Genomic DNA, 21,843 nt, shown 5'->3' on the forward strand with positions numbered 1-21,843 from the left:
ATTTGGCAGTTGATGTGAACTAGTTAACACAAGTGCTGATTCCCTCACAGACAGACACCTCTGAACACACACACACACACACACACACACACACACACACACACACACACACACACTGGCAGAGTCACAGTTACTCACAGTTACAGCTCAGAGAGATCAAGGTATCAGAAAGAGCAGTGGTGTTCCAGACGCGAATATCACGTGTCCTCTGGGATATACCGGATACACATACATACACACACACACACACACACACACACACACACACACACACACACACACACACACACACACACACACACACACATTTTACACAGTCACCATCTCACTAACAGAAGGGTTGCTCAATTTAACATGACCGCTGTCTCTCTCTCTCTCTCTCTCTCTCTCTCTCTCTCTCTCATGCTCTCCTCCTTTCTCTCTCTCTCATATGCACTCTTCCCCCCCTTTCTCTCTCTCTCTCTCATGCACTCTCCCCCTCTCTCTCTCTCTCTCTCTCTCGTTCTCTTCCCCTCTCTCTCTCTCTCTCTCTCTCTCTCTCTCTCTCTCTCTCATGTGCTCTTCATCTCTCTCTCTCTCTCTCTCATGCCTCTTTTTGTGTCTGTGTTCTCTCTTCAATTCCACCCTGCTTTCATTTCAGCTCTGGCAAACGAGACATGAATCAGTTCTAATGATTCCAATTCCCTCCGACTCCATGGGTCTAATGCAATTAAGTGAACAGCGGAGCAGATTGAGAGAGACTACGTACAGAAATACACCGCAAATTCAATCAGAGAGAGAGAGAGAGACAGAGAGAGAGAGAGAGAGACAAAGAGAGTGAGAGCTCAGAATGGATATCCAGTCAACAGTATTCATTATAACTCTCACTATTCATAGGGAAATCGCAGGCTTCTCATTTCTTAAATGAGGTATCTTCGGCTTTTTAACAGCTCCAGCTAATGCAGCCGTGGTGTTCGTGTTGACGTTTCATCATCTTTTTCTCCTCTTTCCTTCTCTTTCTCTTTATTACGGAAATACTCCAGCACTTTATACTCAAATTGCAATCCACCACATCTCGAAAATTATAGGTGATTAACACAGATAAGAACATTAGTGCATTTCTCTCCGCTGAGAGAAGATTGGAAAACCTGTTTACTCTAAATGCACTTATAATTGGAGATAAAAGGCAGTACATTTTTTTTATTTTATTTTATCCCTTTATAGTATACATTTTATGTTGTAGAATGTCCACAATACAGGTTAGTTCCTGTTGTAACTTACGTTATGGCACCGATATTCTGTCATTCCCTCACCTGCTTCTGATTTTTTTTCCTTTCTCTTGTCCTTAATAAGACAGAAAATGCAGCTTGTCATGTAATCTGTATTTTTTTGTATTATTAACTTTGACCGAGAGAGAGAGAGAGGTGAGGTAACAATGAACTTGTTTCATGAACGTTCCACAATATCGAATGTAACTAAACAAAAAAGAATATGTGACATTCTTTGATTAATATTTTTCTAAGAATCTATGACTACGTTTACACGGGCAGCAGTGATGTAATCACTGACCTTATTCTGAATAAGACAGTATTCTGATTAAGGTGTTTACATGAGTGGCTTTTAGAATACTCCTTTCACGTTCAGGTTTGACGTGTTATAGAACGTAGATGGATTAACGTCACACGTCATTACGTCCCCGCGTCACGCCGTCCGACGTTCCCTCCAGAATTTCACGTATCGACGTATGGTTGGTCTTCATTATGGAACCGTATACAGTTTTGTATGTTTCAGTTTTAATTTATACGAAAGTTTCAAGTGCGGTTAATTATCTGTCGTGCCGTACGTGCAAATAGACGACTGCTTGAAGCCGTGGGCCGCGTCCCAAACCGCGTACTTACCTACTATATAGTAGCTGAGATACATGTATTACACCTACTATATACTGTAGTAGGTAAGTACGCGGTTTGGGACGCAGCCGTGCTCTCTTGTTTGCCCTCAAACGGTTTAGCGCTGCCGTGTGTGTACGTGTCCTGTCGCACAATGCGGTGAAAACTCCCACACGGCGTTAATAGTGTGATTAAGGTGTGTACATGTCTGTAAGGCACGCCGATAATGCGACTAAAACAGGAAATACTCCACACGTCTTAATTCCATCTGTGTTTACTTTGAGTGTGACTTTAATCAGATTAAGGATCATCGATAATCGCTGTTTACATGTTAGTTTCTTAATCCAAGTAATATCTTAATCGGGTTCATATCGGATTATCGTCGTCCATGTAAACGTACTGATTGACAGTGTGCCTGAGCGGCCATGTCAGGCCACATCACGCTACCCCGCTGTTGATTAATGTTCTATAACACCATGTCCTGCTGTGTTTTCTCCCTTATATAACACGTGTGCTCGACAATAAAAGTCTGAGAATGACACAGACATGTGAGAAAATCTGTTCTCGTGTCATTTTATCCAACTTTTGAACCCCGGAGCAGGGCGTTTCAGACAGTCCATCATCAGCCCTAAAGCAACGTGCTTCCGGAGTTTCCTCAAGTTCTAGTTCATTGTCTCATGGAGGGGGAGGGGAAGGGGGGGGGACACAAAAACCTGTAAATAACCAGAATATCAACGGACCCGAGTCGTTAACTCACCGCTCCTCGTGCATCGCGGGACTTGTTTTGTCGTCTTTCCCGCATGAGATGTAATCAGCTGTAGAGTACATCAGAGAAGCCGAGAGAGAGCTGGCTGATCAGTTTGTCGAGCATTAGAATGAATGAAGGGTTTCTCCTTTGCAGTGGTGAGACAGTGCAGCAGTGATGGGCTATTGCATAACATTAATGACATTTCTGTTGAGCGAGAACCATACGGAAAATCTCTCATCTTCACTCCATTAACCCAGTGGAATAAAGGTCACGTTTTTGACAACAAAGCTATTTTCAATATCCTCTGTTTTTCACTAGCATGTCTCCGAAAAGGCCTGGTTTTAGGGGGACGATGTGTACCGTGCTGATCTTTTCCTTACATCTGCTATTATTATTGAAGTGCACTGCAGTCAGAGATCATTAGCAATCCACTCTCTGAATAATGTATGTTTTGTTGACAACGTTCTCTAGAAATACATCCTCATACCTACCCTCGGGTTTTCTGTATAAATAAACATTTTAAGAAAGGCAGTGTGATTCCTGGAGAGAAGCCAGGCAGAGAGAGCATCATTTAAGCCATTTCTACTCACTCTGACTCTGACTCTGAGGTTTGTTTAATTCCACAAACAGGATTGAGCTCCATCATGACTGAAGAACTCGAAAAGTGGACATCATGACCATATGATTATTTATTTATCTATTATTATTTATTTGATTAGAATTTTTTTTTGCATATTTGCTACTGCTAACCGTGTGTGTGTGTGTGTGTTGTGGGAGGTAAACAAGGTTTTGATGAGTTTTTGGTTTGGCAATCAGTGAAAGCACTGAAACATAAATAAATAGTGATGTCAAGCTTTACTGCAGTTATAAGGCAAGAGCAAATAAACATGCAGATGGGAAAATGGAAAAACAAAAAGGCTTCTAATTTGGTCGCATTTTTTTCCTATTTTGGTTAAATAGGCTTTATTAACACGATGCCGCTACGTTGCATTTACGTTGCTCTACATTGCCAAAGCAATTATAATTTAATAGCTATTATGTACTGGATAGTCCCAACTGGAGATGTAACACACACACACACACACACACACACACACACACACACACACACACACATACACACACGAAATTGCAATCGATATACACAAATTTCACAATTCCTTAGTACTTGGTATGTCCCTCTCTTCCCTTAATGACAGTGTGCACGTGAGTGCTGCTATGGACTTCACAACTTTGTGTAAAACCTGACAATCCTGATGCTGTTGAGTGAAATCCTGATTATATTAATAATGGCAGTAATTGTCATCCTCTGTGGGAGATGTTCTTATAATAAGTAGAGCTACAACAACTAACCGATAATAATCGATGATGAAAATCTTTATGAACTCGGTCTGCGCGCGGTACGTTTACTCGTTACGTTACTTCTGTTCCGAAAACACGCTTCGGAGAGTAAATACTAAAGTCATGCCCCAAATGACGTACTGTACACTTACACTACGCACTGTGTACTCTACCGTCTAGTGCAGTGTTTCCGCGGACCCCTAGTGGTCAGTGGTGTAATTGCAGGGGATCTGTAGGAAAGTTTTTAAAATGTTTAAATAATATGATATTTATTTTTGTTAAATGTAACAAAACGTATTCAAATCAGATGTTTTTAAAATGAATCAATTTGGTTATTCGCGTGCGTTCACAAATATCACGTTAGCTAAGATGACGATCGTTCATTGATGGATTTATTTTGGATTTATTTACAAATGAAATGATCTTTTGCAAAACCCTATGAGTGGTAGGCAAGTTCAGGTGTCGCAGTGATGAATAAAGTAAACAAAAGATCATTCAAATTAAATGTCACACCAACAATAATATGTAATTGAACCTGGTATTTGAACCAATCCCTGGGGAATGACAGGTTCTGCCAATCAACCAGGGATTGCTAGGACTGTAGAATCAGTGCTTTCTGTGCATCCATAAAAATTAATACATACATACATACATACATATATATATATATATATATGTATGTATATATGTATGTATATATGTATGTATATATGTATGTATATATATATATGTATGTATGTGTATATATATATATGTATGTATGTGTATATATATATATGTATGTATGTATATATATATATATATATGTATGTATATATATATATATGTATGTATATATATATATATATATATATATATGTGTGTGTGTGTGTGTATGTGTATATATATATATGTATTAGTATTTAAGTATTGCTTTTTTTATAGATGTAAAAAAAAAAAAAAAAAAAAGCATGGAATTAAACTACAGTGCTAAATGAATAACATATATTCTGCCGTGTGTGTCTGTGTGTATTGGGTTCTTTTCAGTCTTATATAATTGGACAAAATGTTGTGTAAAGTTTATATTTGTAACACTCAGTTTGTGGATTTTATTTTAAATAAATGAAAAAATGATACTGGAAGTCCCCGTTGTCCCGTCCCCCCCCTCCCCCCCCCTATTCGGCCAACTAATCGATTATGACATTTATCGTTAGTTGCAGTTACTCCCAAACAATAGTCAGTATAACTGTGTATGGGAACGCACACAAATACGTATACCTACATACAACAAACAAACCAACAGACATATGAACAAGTTTTGACAGCAGAGCACATAATCATACCCGTCACTGCCTGTCCTATAGCAGCAACAAATTCAATGGCAAGGGATGTGTCCTCTTTTAACTAGGAAAGATGTACTAATTTGTATTGGTTTCCCTGAAAAAATCTCATCTCTGTCTTTCTTTCTTTCCATCTCTTTCTTTCCAAGGATTACACTGAACGGGATGAAGGTGTCTCGGCCAGACGTGAGGATCGGCCGCTACAGGATGATCAAGCACGAGAGGGACAAGCACAATGAGCCCAATCCCCAGAGGTGAGCTCTGACCTTCTAACACACCACAGCATTAACACACACTGCCTGGTAGCTTAACCTGACTCTTTGTGGAGCCGTCATATTCCCTCCCACTCTACGTTTTCTCATATATCAGTCGGAGCATCCCGAGGCAGGTGATCTATAAATGTAGCATTTTACAGGCGTTGAATGTCAACATTGGCATGTACTGTAGCTGTCCTCTGCTTTTCTGAGGAGGTGTCGGAGGGTGCTGCTTATTTAATTGTCTTTGCGGTAGGTGAACGGTAGGCTTTAAAGTGCTTACTTGTGTAATGAGCTCTGTGTAGAATGCGGAGACTTGCAACAAATATGGCTGCACCCCTGAATGAAGAGATTAGTGATTTTAATAAATAAATAAATTGGATTTATAAGGGACGCTTTGATGGGGATTATGTTTAATCTGGAATTTAGTTGATCTAAAGTAACACAGCTTATTGCCTCTAACTTCAACCTTCAAAGAGAGAGAGAGAGAGAGAGACAGACAGAAAATATTTTCTCTGTTTTTTATTCAGTGTTCACAAAATCAAATCATAGCCTTCCATCTTTTGTTTTTGTCCATCTGTCTGTCAATGTGTCTGTCTGTCTATCGCTCTATATCTATGATGATCTTTCACAGTATTTGCACCTGCAGTATTACATTTTGAATGAGAAAGAGAGAGAGAGAGAATGTTTTCATATTTTATACTCTTTTTTTTTTTTTTTCTTCCAGATGATCAAACTATAGTATTCCATCTTTTTGAATTTTTTTATTTGATTGCTATATAATTGTTTGTTTGTTTATTTACACTTTTGTTGTTGTTGTTGTTTTTTTATTTGTTTCCAATGTTGTTTTTCTGATTTGTTCTCACAGGTTCTCAAGGTTTGGCAAGAAAACCGTTAATACATTAAAATAATAATAATAATAAAACCCATATCTGCTGTTTCGGTTTCAATAGAAAATTCCAGAAATGCACTAAACATTCATCATTTAAATTGCGCACTCCTGGGAAGCTCGTATTTACGAGTCGTAATTATATACGTCGGGTCCGTTTGAGTCACTTTTGGGCGGAGCAAGATGGGGGTGGTGTCTTCTCTTAATTAACTCCAAAAAAAAAATACAGCAAGGTTTTTTTTTAAACTCTGTTTCTAGAAAATGAAGAACAAAGAATCTTTTGCTTTTTTAAAAATGTTTTTACTCAATTTTGACGCCACTGTAAACTTTATCGCTACATATTAGTAGTAATTGTACAACCCTACAATTTAAAATCGCTTTATTGTAAATATAAAAAAAGAGAAATAATAAATTGCGCCATATAACAAACACGCACTAACTGAAATCAGCTCCTGAGGCGAGCAAGAGAGAGACCACATTCACATAACTTTTATTATTATTATTATTATTATTATTATTATTATAATTGCTTTATTTTATTATTAATTATTGTTGTTAATGTCTTATTGTGCCTAATCTATAAATTAAACTTTATCATAAATATGTACGGTATGTATAGTGTTCGGTTTCAGGCACCACGTGAGATGGGTTCCTAGCCCCCCAGCGGATGCCTGAAACACGATAAGGGGGTCCTACTGTATGCACTATAGCAATACACTAAAATTTGCGAGCGAGAGATTACCCTAATTACCACGAGGATCTCAACTTTGGTGGTAAAAAGCTGTAGATGCGTTGCGTTGCCTTCGTCACTGCATTGTACCTTGTTGTGATAAGTTGTGATATGCGAGGAACGAAGCAGCTCACAGAGCGTGCTGTTATTGGGAACGAATCCTCTTCAGCGTCGCTAACGGTAACACTGTGGCCACATCACTCCACCCCGTCGGTGATTTTCCTGTACCAGCACGCCACATTGTGTTTCATTCTTTAGGTATTGAATAAACAATTTCAGTACACGACTAGGAGGCAATCTTTTTATTTTGTTATGAACCCATATGATGTGCTGCAGCAGATCTGAACTGTTAACCTTAAACTTGCAGTGCATATAAATTGGCATCCGTCCTTCCCGCGGTCGTTCACGCACTCGATCGTGCACGTTTATGCTGAGCTAAGTGTATTGTGCGCCTGAATAGTTTGGGTATGAATGGGTATTGATATATATATATTTAAAAAAAGAACCAATCAATGGCAATGGGGTTGAATATTGTGTTGCAGAGATAGATTGTTCTCAGGGAAAGAGAATGCACCGTAGAGCAGCAAATTGCAAAACAATTCCAGCGGCTGCCATAGGCAGTCAGAGGTTGGCTCGCTCCTTATCAATCCTAGATGGAGCTGTGGGTAAGAAAGCAAGACGAAAGTATGGGGCACCATTAAAAGTTGGCAGTGGGCTTTTCTCCACCGTTCACTGCTGACACTCGCGTTCTTTCTCTCTATTCTTCACTTTCCCTTTTTGCTGTGCCTATCTATCTGTCTGACTCTCCGGTTTTCAGAGCATTATAATAAGATTTTGACCAACAGAAGAAAAAAAAATCAGATAATCCTAATCACCAGACTAATTCGATCTATCGAGCTATTCTCTCGCTTTCTTTTATTCCTTCTGCCTTCTTCAAGTGTGTTCATGGAAATAATGAGCACCACCCACTCCCATTAGCGTCATGCTAATTTTTAAATGCATGCTGACACTAATGAACTCGAGCCAGCGGTTTTGCTTTCGCATTTGTTTGGGCTCAATCATGTCTCAGATAGACCACCCATCCATCCATCCATCCATCCATACACGCTTTTACTCCCAAACAATAAGCCTTAGTGTTCTTGGTAATCTTTGACCAGTTCTTCTTTAGGAATGCTCACTAAAATGGTTAACAGGATGTGTCAAGCAGGGTGACGCAGCATTGCACACCTTATTAATGGATGGTTTTCTATTCAGCCCTGCAGTAACTTGCTCTTTTGTAATTGTCAGCATTCATTGTAATTGCAGCTGCTTTCATATTCCTAAGACAAGTGGAAAAAGCTCGGTGTGAGGCAATTAAGTGCTGCGTGAGACAAACTCCACCATACAAATGAGCACAACCGTCTATTGAGAGGTAATAGTCAATGGAAATTGCTCATCAATTGGTGTAATTTTCCTTCTGCTCCCGCTCCGCATGGGCAATTATAGGGCTTTATCATTCTGTTGTTCTCAGCGGATGAAAAATTCAGATTGATGTCACATTCGCCACTTCTATAGCTAGTTTTCAGATTGCAGTTAGAGCGGTAGATATTAGATTTAGCCTATGAGCACTTTATAATAGTATGAGTCAAAATATAGTATGGGATGTGCAAAAAGGGATGATCACTTGTTTTTTTTTTTTGTTTTTTTTTTTTAGCTGAAAGAAATCACATTTCAGATTGTTTATGATGTATATAATTTTTTTCTGTGGTTTTATTAAGAAAGGTGGAAATAGGAGCATGACAACTGACAGGCAAAGACTGTTGTGCAAAACTTAATTTTTTTTGTTTTGTTTTTAAATAATGATTTTATACATCGTCGTTACTATAAGTATAGCTACTTCACAGCCACAGGGCAGTCAGACGATAAAAGATGTAATCTTACAGAATGATGAAGATTAAGCTGCAGCAGAGATCTGAGTGATATAATCACAAGTGACAAGAGTCATCAGTCACTTCAGCTGGTAACAGTATTAGCAAAAGGGAACACACCTAAATAGACATTTACACTAGTGGTGCAGGGAAATGAAACATCTTGGTCAAATGCAAAATCTGGACTGAAAATCAAAACCCAAAACGTAGGAAGAAAAAAAAAAGTTGAGTGTTACTTCTACTAGTACTGCTACTACTACTATTAATACTATTATTACTACCACTACAACTACTACTACTACTACTATTACTACCACTACAACTACTATTAATACTATTATTACTACCACTACAACTACTACTACTACTACTATTACTACCACTACTACTACTATTAATACTATTATTACTACCACTACAACTACTACTACTACTACTACTACTGTTACTACTACTATTACTACCACTACTATTACTGTTACTACTACTACTACTACTACCGACACTACTACTACTACCACTACTACCACTATTACGATAGTAGTAGTTTTTGTCTCACTCTCCATTTTCTAGATACAGTATCCTCCACAAATATTGGCACCCTTGGTAAAAATGAGCAATGAAGGCTGTGAAAATTTGTCTTTATTGTTTAACCTTTTGATCTTTTGTTAAAAAAAAATCAAAAAACACTCTGCTCTCATGGATATCACTGCAACTGTAAATAAAACAGGTTTATCAAAAATATGTATCTTTGTTAAATATAGGTGTGCAACAATTATTGACACCCTTTTAGTCAATACTTTGTGCTACCTCACTTTTCCAAGATAACAGCTCTGAGTCTTCTCCTATAACGCCTGATGAGGTTGGAGAATACACGGCGAGGGATCTGAGAGCGTTCCTCCATACAGAATCTCTCCAGATCCTTCAGATGTTGAGGTCCACGCTGGTGGACTCTCCTCTTCAGTTCACCCCACAGGTTTTCTATGGGGTTCAGGTCAGGGGACTGGGATGGTCATGACAGGAGCTTGATTTTGTGGCCCATTTGAACCACGGCCCATTTGAAGCTTTCTGGCAGAGGCAGTCAAGTTTTCATTTAATATCTGTTGATATTTGATGGAGTCCATGATGCCATGTATCCTAACAAAATGTCCAGGTCCTCTGGCAGAAAAACAGCCCCAAAACATTAAATATCCTCCACCATATTTAACCGTGGACATGAGGTACTTTTGTGTGCTCCAAAACCCCCTCTGTGTTTATTACCAAAAAGCTGTATTTTGGTTTCATCTGCCCATAGACCCCGATCCCATTTGAAGGTCCAGTCGTGTCTGCACACTGAAGACGCTCGAGTTTGTTTTTGGATGAGAGTAGAGGCTTTTTTCCTGAAACCCTTCCAAACAGCTTGTGGTGATGTCGGTGACTTCAGATTGTAGTTTTGGAGACTTTCTGACCCCAAGACGCGACTAACTTCTGCAGTTCTCCAGCTGGGATCCTTGGAGATTTTGGCCACTCGAACCGTCCTCTTCACAGCATGTTGAGACGATATAGACACACAAACTCTTCCTCTTCTGTTCTTAATTATTGCCCTGATGGTGAAATGGGCGTTTTCAATGCTTGTGCTATTTTCTTATAGCCACGCCCCATTTTGTGAAGCTCAACAACCTTTTGCTGCACATCACAGCTATATTCCATGATCTCACCCATTGTTATGAATGACTAAGGGAATTTGGCCTGTGTGTTATCTCATGTAGTAATTGTTCATATATTAACATCAGAAAAAAATGATTTGTGCCTTCTGCGAGACAAACACACAACACCCTTCATTAGCACACTTGTGCATTATTTCAAAATGTCTCATTTTGCAAGATAAGAGGTTTAGTTTCAGATAAAAGGCTTAAGAAGCTTGAGGAGCCTTTAAGGGATGCCTGTCTGTTTGATTAGCTCATGTTGGTCCTTTTGATCTCTGACTTCCCATGTTTAGGCCAGCTGCTTGATTTGGTGTATAAGAACCTTTGTTCGATTAGGGCTGGTTATCTCATGTATAAGAGCGCTGTCGTATCTTAAGCATGGATTAATTCTCAGTCTGATCTTGTATGAAAACGGCAGATTTTATATTTTGTCATTTGTATTTCCCTTAAGCGCAGGCTTAAAAATCTGATTATGGAAAATACCACTAGTTTTCGAAAACGCTTAACAGTACCCTAATTCCGTTCACCTATAAACGGACGAGTTTGCATAGAGCGAGTGAACTCCTAAAAGTGTTTAGTTGTGAGTGTGCAGTCATGTGTTATTATGATACTAGTGGCTTGTCCTTAGATATAAATCCAGAGAAGGAGAGAGAGAGATGGGTGCGGAAAATGTGCTTGCGTTCTCCGAGCAAGGCTGGTGTTTACCTGCTGATAAATGTTTGCCCTCTTTACCACTCGATCACTGCCATCGCTGCCTTTGTTTTGGTCAATCCAGCGAAAGAGCCTCAGTAATGAGACACCGTGCTCGCCCGCGGAAGACAGCTCGCTATTTATCAACATTGCACTGATTAGTTAACATCGGTGCCGCCTGAATATTAACTCCAGTCTAGCATGAGTGCTCTCATAGACGCTGAAGCCACCACACCTGAGGACATAAATCGTCGGCTTTGGCCAATCTAGCGGCTCTAATAGGCTTTGTAGCTTGTCTGATGATATGGAAGCTGATAGCAGGGTATAAATCATGCCAGGCTTTATGAGGACTTGTTTAGTAGTGCACCCTTGTGACTTGGCTTCTATAGGAAAAGTTCTCGGTCAATGAAGAAGAAACTCTTCAAGGAAACGTCCTTTTCTTAGAACTTTTCTATTAAAAAAAAGAGAGAGAGTGAAGATAGAGCTTAGTGTTTTTACATAAAGCTTAGTGACTTTATGTTCTGGAACATTAGAAAGTTCTCAAAAGAGTAGAAAGTTAATATTATGGCTAACATCGGATAACAGTTCATTTCATTGGCCGCGGTTCATTGGCCGCACCACAAAACTTGAATTCTGTATAAATGCAAAAGGATTTAAACTCATTTAAAAAAAAAACAATACAAAACATTGACGTCTTGTGGATACCCCACGATTTTCACAATCCGCTAGATGCTGTACTGCTCAGACTGCACTACTGTTATCACTCACAGTCAAACAACAAATTACACGGAATCCATCCGAAACTCCCCAGCAGACTTTTAATCTTTTTTTTAAAAAACAAGATTTGATCAAGTAGTGTTCACTAGATGTCGCACAAGCCATTCAGTACTGACTCATGCATTTCTGCTAAAAGGCGAAGACCCGACTCTATGTACGGTGTGTTCTGCAAGTCCCCGCTTTCCATTAAACGTATTCTATTGGAGTGTTCTGCTTTTAATTCAAGCAGACATCATTTCTGTGTAGTAAGCTCACTTAAGGGCTTGTCTAGTAAGATTTTTACCGGAAAATGTTTTAGAAATGTTATCATATGTAAATGTAAAACATCATCTATAATCTTAACTGCTGTATTCTCCTTTTGTTTGGTTATATTTCTATTGTATTTTATGCAACGCTTGTCATTTTTTGCAAGTCTGTTTTTGCCATGAAAATAGTCACAGATTCTGACATGGCATTAAAAGCTACACTACTCGTACTCCTGCTATCACTCACAATCAGTCGTTTTGTGCACACTACACAAGCGATCGCCACGAGGCTCACACACTACATACACATGATCAGATAAAATCAATGTAACTTACAACTCCGAGTGGATTTATCATAGAGAATACGTTCAGATCGATAAAACCGACTGAAAGGCATTTAAGATTACTCTTCATAGCCAAAAGTGCGTTTCCATTTTTATTTTATTTAACAACGTTAAAAGATTAAGAAACTGGTAGAACCTTGTGAAACCAAAACAATATTTGTGCTCAAATTTTGGGAATGTAATTGTGAAGTAACCTTAAAATGTTGGCTGTGTTCAGATATTAGCATACAGGTACTTTACAGTTTTGCTAGCTGAATTAACAAAATATATTTGTTCTCACATACTTCAAATAAAATTAAATAAAAAAAGCTCTTCACTTGGATGAATATATATATATATATATATATATATATATATATATATATATATATATATATATATATATATATATATATATATATATTACACTCTTGTATCATTGGATCTAAACTGTCATGGCAAATCATGACCGAGTCAGCTCTTTTCCATGATGCATTTATGACATGGTTACATTAGTCAGATCTACAGAACAATAAATGTTCTGTGTATGCTATTTGTAACGGGGGGTGAAAATTGAGAAAGGAACACGAGAAGGGCATTATATGGTGAAGAAATGTTTGGTTAAAATTATCATTGTGTTTAAGCAGATTTCTCTTTTATTTATCTTGAGATTTGCAATAATCCAGTTAAAAAAAGAAAGGTTATCTGTGAATTGGATTAGCAGAGATTAAGAATGACCTGGCTGCTGTAGTCTCAGTAAAGGTCTGGTATAAAAGAAGATTTGTTTGACAGGGTATACGACTCTGGCTATACTTTATACTCTCCCAGTGTTATGTGGTTATGGCTGTACCACATGGTCCAATATCATTACAGAAAAAGCTGAAAGCCTGGCTACACATGGAGCAGTTTCACAGGGATTACATTATAGTGCAGTTTGTAGACCAACAGACCAAGACAGGTCAAAGAATTATGTTGGTTTGGAGTAGCGCTAAGGTCCAGATTGTGATTAAAGAACTGTGTCCGCATTATTTCTCTGCCAGATGTTCTATTGAGTTTGTGTACGAGCAAGACTTTCCCTGTGAGCCCTGTCAAACAACTTCAACATCAAGAGACCTTGTGTCGTAGGACCCGAGACACCCGTTGTATGCTACGAAACACACTGAGTACTCTGTATGCTGTAGTTATTACATCATCACTATGCAGATACATTGCTGCTTAATTTCAAATGAAAATGCCATGCGCATGCTGCATACCCCCCCCCCCCTCCCCGATGCAGTTGGCCTTGTTCCTGTAGCCCAATTGTGGCCAGGAAGCTACTGAATTACTGGCATGGTTGTACGTCAGGCAGCTTACAGTCTGAGATCACAATACCAGTGAGATTATATATATTATAAAGACACCCAGTCATAGTCTAATGATAATTGCCTTCTGTGAGTATGACTACTTGAGTTATTTCTACAGTGACAAGATAGAAGTGCTTGGCAGAAGTGATAGGTCTTAATATATTCTCTGTGCACAGTAAGAGAGCCTGTTGTACTTCAAGGCCAGGAGGATGCTTGAGGACGTTACACTAGATTTAATATTTGAATCAGTAAGAGAGGCAAAGACTTCATTTTGATGACAAAATCAAGGCAAACTTTGTACTGCTTCACCCAGATTTGTGCAGCAGTTTGGGGAAAATCCGTCACATCACTGTGGCTGAATTCTGAGTACGGCCAAACTAGGTACAGATCAGATTTTGACCGAAGGTCGTTTTTTTTCTGAATATAATATACTTATATATACATCTCTGCCATATATTTCCTGCAAAAGCATGTAGACGTGTTTTATTATCTTTTATTAACTTGGGGAAACTTGTATATGCTTTCTGGGGCGGTAGGTACTGTGAGTGGCCAGTTTAAAGGTGCATTAGGTAAGATTAGACTTTTTTTTTTTTTTTTTTTTGGCAGGATTAGTTCAGTTAGGTGGGTTCGACAATTGAATGATTCTTGCCCATGTTCATGAAGCTCCGCCTCCAAGATCTTAGCTGGCGCATATAGGCTTTATAAAATGACTAACGTGTAGGTGCATTCCAGACCAGAAATCAGTTTTCCAAATGGGTTTTCTTATGACTTAATAAACTTTGCTAAAGCCATGGCATTATTTGTTTGTTTGTTTATTTGAAACCATGTTCTTCTTATATCTTCCAGGTTATTTGTACAAGTAAAGAATTTAAAAAAAAAAATCACATATTGCACCTTTAATAAAAGCAGCTAAAAGGAAAATAGACTGCAGGACTGTCAAAGTTGGGTATAAAGATAAATGGTGGGTCTCATGGTCATATTTATTATTTTTATGTTTGATTTATTACACGTTAAATTAAATGCAAATGAAGCCAATATATCCCTCTACTGCATGAATTGTTACATTTACATGAAAGGAAAAAAATGATGGAATTTTTATTACTTGAATTAGTTCAAGTAAAAAACAAAACATGGTTGGGGGGGGAGGGGGAGGGGGGAGGTCCACCAACGTCTCATCTTCATCATCCTGGTGGATGGCAGCAGATTCTTCTCAAGAATCTCCCGGTAAAGGGCTCCATTCATCGTTCCTTCAATTATATGAAGTCTGTCAGTACCATGTGATGAAAATCAGCCTCACACCATGATGCTTCCACCTCCAAACTTCACTGTTGGTGTAGTGTTTTTAGGATGATGTGCAGTGCCATTTCTTCTCCAAACATGGTGTGTAGTATCACAGACAAAAAGTTCAATTTTGCTCTCGTCTGACCAGACTACACTCTCCCAGTATTTCATAGGCTTGTCCAAATGAGTTGTAGCAAACTGTAAACGAGCTTCGACATGCCTTTTCTTTAGTAATGGAGTCTTGCGGGTGAGCGTGAGCAGTGGAGTGCATTGCCTATTGTTTTCTCTGTGACGATGACACCTGCTGCCTCCAAGTGTTTCTGGAGCTCTTTCCGAGTGGTCTTTGGCTCTTGGTCTACTCTTCTGACTATTCTTCTGACTCCCTGGTCAGAAATCCTGTGAGGAGCTCCTGTGCGTGGCCGGTTGATGGACCGATGTTGCTTCCACTTGCGGATAATGGCTCCAATGGTGCTTACTGGGAGATTCAGAAGTTTTGAAACTCGTCTGTATCCGATTCCATCGATATGTTTCTCAACAATAAGGTTGTGAAGGTCTTGGGAGCGCTCTTTACTTTTACCCATCATGACATGTTTCTTGTGTGACAGCTTGGTAACGAAAGCCTTTTTACAGACCATCAATTTACTAACCCAGCTGATATTAATCTGCACAGATAGGGGGTGTAATTACTTACGGATATCAGCTGGTTCCTTGCCTTGGAGAACTGCTTTTTCTTAGCGTGTTCAATACTTTTTTCCCCCCGTGTCGTTCTACTTTATTACACATAACTTTATTTATGGATTTTATGTTGTGAATTCTTTATATTTGCGGATTACTTTAGTTAATACTGATTTTTTCCTGTAATAATTTTGGCTAAATGTTGAAAAATTTAAGCAATCAAATTACTGGTATGGTTAAGCCCTCTGATGATGACCTTCACCATGCCATGTGATTACAGAAAAGATCTTGTGAAATGCCATTTTTTGTGTAATGTCAAAAGCCTCCGTTTTCCAGTTACATAGGAAAATAGTAGTTTTGTATTACTGCTTATCAACAAAATTGGCAACAGCATGCAGTAAAGGAATATAGCAGCTGCTTTTACACAGGTGATGTCTTGGTATCTAAGACTAATAATAAACAGAGCTTTAAAAGACGTATTATTCAACAAAGAAAAATGTATAATCGTTGATGTGAAGTTTTTTGTTCGGAGTATATATAACATTTATGGAAGGAGTCTCCAGTGCCAGCATTTACAGTAACAATTGCAGTGCTTTGTAAAGTCAGTGGACTGAAATGCAATTTCTTGTCCCATTTTGTTTTCGGCAGTATCTTTACTCCTGGTTGAGATATGTGAAAAAACTGAGCTATATTTCATTTTTAGCATGAAAGGAAAGCATGTAGGTTTCAAAACTATGTATACAGTATCTTACAAAAGTGAGTGCACCCCTCACATTTTTGTAAATATTTGATGATATCTTTTCATGTGACGACACTGAGGAAAGGACACGTTGCTACAATGTAAAGTAGTGAGTGTACAGCTTGTGTAACAGTGTAAATTTGCCGTCCCCTCAAAATAACTCAACACACAGACATTAATGTCTAAACCGCTGGAAACAAAAGTGAGTACACCCCTAAGTGAAAGTGTCCAAACTGGGCCCGAAGTGTCAATATTTTGTGTGGCCACCATTATTTTCCAGCACTGCCTTAATCCTCTTGGGCATGGAGTTCACCAGAGCTTCACAGGTTCCACTGGAGTCCTCTTCCACTCCTCCATGACCACATCACGGAGCTGGTGGATGTTAGAGACCTTGTGCTCCTCCACCTTCCGTTTGAGGATGCCCCACAGATGCTCAATAGGGTTTAGTCCATCACCTTCACCCTCAGCTTCTTTAGCAGGGCAGTGTTCGTCTTGGAGGTGTGTTTGGGGTCATTATCATGCTGGAATACTGCATAGTGATCATGCTCTGCTTCAGTATGTCACAGTACATGTTGGCATTCATGGATATTGTAGTAGTGAACTATTTTTCCGGTCCGCCACGCAAAACTTTGCAGTAGTGTTGTGCGTGCGTGTATGTGAGTGCAGAGTAAACTTCCTGGAAACAGAGTTGCTAAAGGAAGGATTCATTGCTCTTTTATTTATTTATTTTTTTGCTTTGCCAGTTCTGCCATCTGCTGGCTCGTGATGACAACAATCCGGGAAATGGAAAAGCATACATGAAATCTTGGATCTTTTTCCCATATATTCAGGATTAAATAGATTTCCTCGGAGTAGTGGTGTTGACGATGTACGCACATCTAACGGTTAATCATTCATAGCACGTCAGGTCTTTTGGCTGTAGATGATGTTCTAGTCCATGGACCTGACACTTTCACTGCTATAAATATTTAATTTAAGACCGGAATGCTAGCATGTGTATTTGGGGGTTGACATTAAGCTGTTTTATGCTCATTTTGAATTTGTGCATGGCTTAAACCTGAATGGAAAACAACAAAATAAAAATAAAGGTCAACAAGCAGCGTGATAAGGTGTAATGGAAACTGGTTTATAAATAAATCATATTGCCCAGGTGTTTAGGAAAAAATGATGACATACAGATTTGGATAGTACCCAGTAACGCTTTGTTCATCATGCCCTATTGTAACACGCCATCTTGTGATGCGTCTCCAGAATATCCGCACCAGTAGATGATGAAAATATGCCGCAATCCACATTTTCTTTTCCCTTCCTTTTTTTTTTTTTTTCTTCTTCTTCTGTAAATCCGCTTCAAATATGCTCTCTTGTTTTATTTTATTTGTTTGTTTGTTTGTTTGTTTTTTCCTGACAGGTTCAATAAAATCCAGAATACAAAGAACACCATGAGGAAGGACGGCATCAGCTCGCTGACATATCGCCTGGTCTCCATTAAAAAGTACCCGCTCTACACCAACATCTCAGTGGAGATTGGCAAACCCCCTCCCAGACCTCTCAGAGGATAGACCACGGCCAGGTCAACACACACACACACACACACACATACAGTATGTATATATATAATATATATATACACACACACACACACACACACACACCGCCCATGGCCGTGCGCCTCTGTGCGCCCCTGATATGCTGAACAGGTTAGTTCTCAGGAATACACTGGACTTGTCGTGGATTTCTAAACACAAATCCACATGCAGATTTCGACTCCAGTACAGACGCTGGGTATCTTGCGACAAGGGGAAATTGGAGGGCTTTAGAGCACGGACCCCACCTACGTAGAGATTTGGATGATGCTCTAATAGACCCGGAGGACACGCATAAACATTGTTTCTGGGCACATTCTCAAACGGGAACCCTGTTCACTTGATGTAAATGAGTTGGAACATTTCAGAAACGAATGTCTTTTGTACCTGCAGCTGCTGCAGCGTCCGACACGTTTTCTCATCGTATCTATGAAGCCGGAGACGCTCGAAGAAGCCTCGGGATCATCTTCTCTGTCAGTTTCCAACCTTTTTTTTTCTTCTTATTTTGTATTTCTACTCTTCCTGCTCTCTGAGTTCAATAACGGAAGCACTGATTACGCAGAAAAGCTTCAAAAAAATGTTCAGTTACCGGATTTGGATGAAGAGCCCTGCCTTTGGTGGTCCAGAATTGAGAAGAACCAGGATTCTAGGAACTCTCACTTGGAGAACAAGGGAATTCTGGCAAAGCTGTACATGGTCACCGCTGTCAATCACTTGAAAACAACACGAGAAGCTGTGTGTTTTGTGTGTTTTCACCGCTGCCTGAATTTTTTATTATTATTATTTTTTCTCTTCTTCAGCTTAATGCATCTTAACATTAATTGCTCTGTGTGTGAGGTCACGCTCATTCTAGACCACAGTGAACTATCATCAAACACTGCAGATGAAATTAGATTTTTTATTTTTTCCTCGCCCTTTTCTTTTTTCGTCTTGTGGTTTCACCTTTTTCATTTACTGCCTATGCACGCCATACTGATGCCTTCAGACATTTTATGAGGTGCTCGAGTCGTGTTTTCTTCTTTGGCCACCGTTTTTTCCATGCCATTCACCCAGCCTATTAAAGAAGTACATTTCATTTACACCCCACCTCCACCTCCCTTTTGCCTTCTGTTTCACCCCTCGTCATTCCTGTACACGTGCCATCATTTCTAATCAGTGCTAACGGTATTTCTGAACTTTTTGCCTAGGTTTACAAAGCCGCCCTGTTCTTGCATTACGGGTTAAACGTTTCTATAAAAGAAACCTTCTAAATCCGCAAACTAATTACGGTCACGTGTCGACACGTGTATATTCAAGCCGGTTATTATACTTCATATTATATTTATAATATTATACTACCACAGCATTGTCGAATTCTCGATTCTGATTGGTCAGGATGCAGCAGTGCCAGCTACAGGGCAAATCCACAGGTTTAAAGACGGCGAGTTTTGTGGTTTCTCAGTAACATGACAAGCTGACTTTTTTTTTTTTTTTTTTGGTCTTATTAATGTCAAGAGGGAGAAAAGAAAAAAAGAAAAAAACAAGGCTGGTCAGGGAACAACTGTATAGCTGCCATAACATAAGTGATAACAGGGACTAACTTGTTTCAGAGGCATTCCACATCATTAAATGTAACTATAAATGGATGTACACAAAGTACAACGTCGTGGTCTTGAATGAAGAAGAAAATTGGCAGGTTGCTGTGGTATAAGAGGAACAAAAACAAAAAACAGTTCAGGACATGCTGTAAAAAAAAAAAAAAAGGTTGTGTCCCCCCCCCCCCCCCCCCCCATGACTTTCCTATAACAGCACGTCCTGTCATGTTTTATTCCTTACTTATAATATTATATTTATAATACTATACTTGTATTCTCCTTACACAAATATACAGTATACCAAAGCTTATCAACTGTGTTGCTAGTCGACTGTGGTGCAAATGTAGCTGACATACAGCATAAATGACATACATGCAAAAGTCTGTCATATATTGCAGCATTAATAGGCGTACGTACAACACGAACTCGAACATAATAAGCAGATATAACATTATAACAGCAGTATATGGACATGAATGCATTTATAGTCCACTTTTGGTTTTTAAACATATATTCAACAGTATGACTTTAAATATAGCACATTCGTAATTGTGGTGTTTTTTGTTTTTTTCTTCTTCTCCATTCTTTCCTGTTTGTATATTCTGAATTGGAGGAACGAGAGCGATACACTGAGCACATCATCTTTTACGTTTTAATTTCCCATAGCAGACATGTATGGGGTTTATGAGACGTGAAGGGTGTGCGTTTTTGTTTTTCTCCCTCTCTCCACCCACCCCTCCCCCTTGAGGCTGTTTTATGAATTGCAGCGTTACTGCAGGTCATCCGCGGCTGCCTCGTTCTTATCTTTGTGCCGTTCTTTTGTTTTCTATTGCTGTGCATTTGTACATAGGCGCCAGTGAGGAAAATAACGAGCTGTGTCTGTAAGTTAGAGTAGTGCATCCGTGCTGCTGAATTGAATCTACAGTGTAGATGTGAACGAGCACTTTTTGTCCGTCTGGAGGGGGAGAAACACTTCGTTGGACCATAATCTCACTGTGGTTTATGAAAGAATGTCTTCTTTTTTCTGTGTGTGTGTGTGTGATCTACCTACATACCTTACGTTGCTGCTATATCATGACGCTAGCAAGGCAGTCGTCTCATTACATTACCTGTTGTGCACGGTGTAAAAAAAATTATTAAAAAAAGGAAAGAATTGGTCGCTTATTATCGCTAATTCTACATAATACAGAACTACTTCATATGATCACAGCTGAAGCACATTCCAGTATGATATCATTTTTTGTTATAGTATATTCTCCCTCTCTAAAGAAGTAGCACACTGTGTGTAGCTTTCCCCCTCTCCCTTTCTCTCTCTCTCTCGGTGTTTGTTTCCCTTTCCTCTCCTCATCCATTCCATCCCTCCATTCTCGCCGGGAGGAAGTGAACCGTACGCGAGAAGGGCAGGGGCTCTGCGAAATATTACACCTGTAAGAAACAAACTCCGGTCTTCAAGCTCAAAGTGGCTTTTTAAACGCCTACTGGATCAACTTAGGGGTTTTTTGTTTTTTTTTTGTACATTGAATGTCAACATATGGTTCTATGTAGAATGCATTATGTCATATCGAACATACTTTTTGTATACAACAAATAAAGAAGAGCTGTCGCTTGGAAACCTGTGTCTTTCTTTCTTGATACTCACGTGCTACTCTGTGTTAACATTATAGAAGAGCGAAAAGTGTGTGTGTGTGTGTGTGAGAGAGAGAGTTTACGGTGCCTCAGACTGGCATGGTGTTGACAGTATCTCGCGTTAAGAGGACTTGTTAAACGTCGAGCCGTCATATTTACACAATTTTGAACAGGATATATACAGCATATGTCTCGCCATCACACCCTATTAACACCCTGTTCACCATTTAACACATTACTGTGGGTGTT

The 21,843-nt window shown here is 39.1% G+C and overlaps 1 protein-coding gene across 1 annotated transcript in view; it reads left to right on the forward strand.

The window, feature by feature from the left end:
• The window catches only part of b4galt2 (UDP-Gal:betaGlcNAc beta 1,4- galactosyltransferase, polypeptide 2), a 159,948-nt gene extending 139,818 nt beyond the window's left edge, over positions 1–20,130 (forward strand). Inside the window, exons 6-7 of the mRNA XM_017471415.3 lie at positions 5,423–5,527; positions 18,220–20,130. Of these exons, the coding sequence (XP_017326904.2) occupies positions 5,423–5,527; positions 18,220–18,370 (256 nt within the window). The 3' untranslated portion in view covers positions 18,371–20,130. The remainder of the gene's footprint in view (positions 1–5,422; positions 5,528–18,219) is intronic.
• The last annotated feature ends 1,713 nt before the right edge of the window (positions 20,131–21,843 follow it).

Source organism: Ictalurus punctatus, chromosome 7, assembly GCF_001660625.3.
Source record: "Ictalurus punctatus breed USDA103 chromosome 7, Coco_2.0, whole genome shotgun sequence".
NCBI lineage: Eukaryota > Metazoa > Chordata > Actinopteri > Siluriformes > Ictaluridae > Ictalurus > Ictalurus punctatus.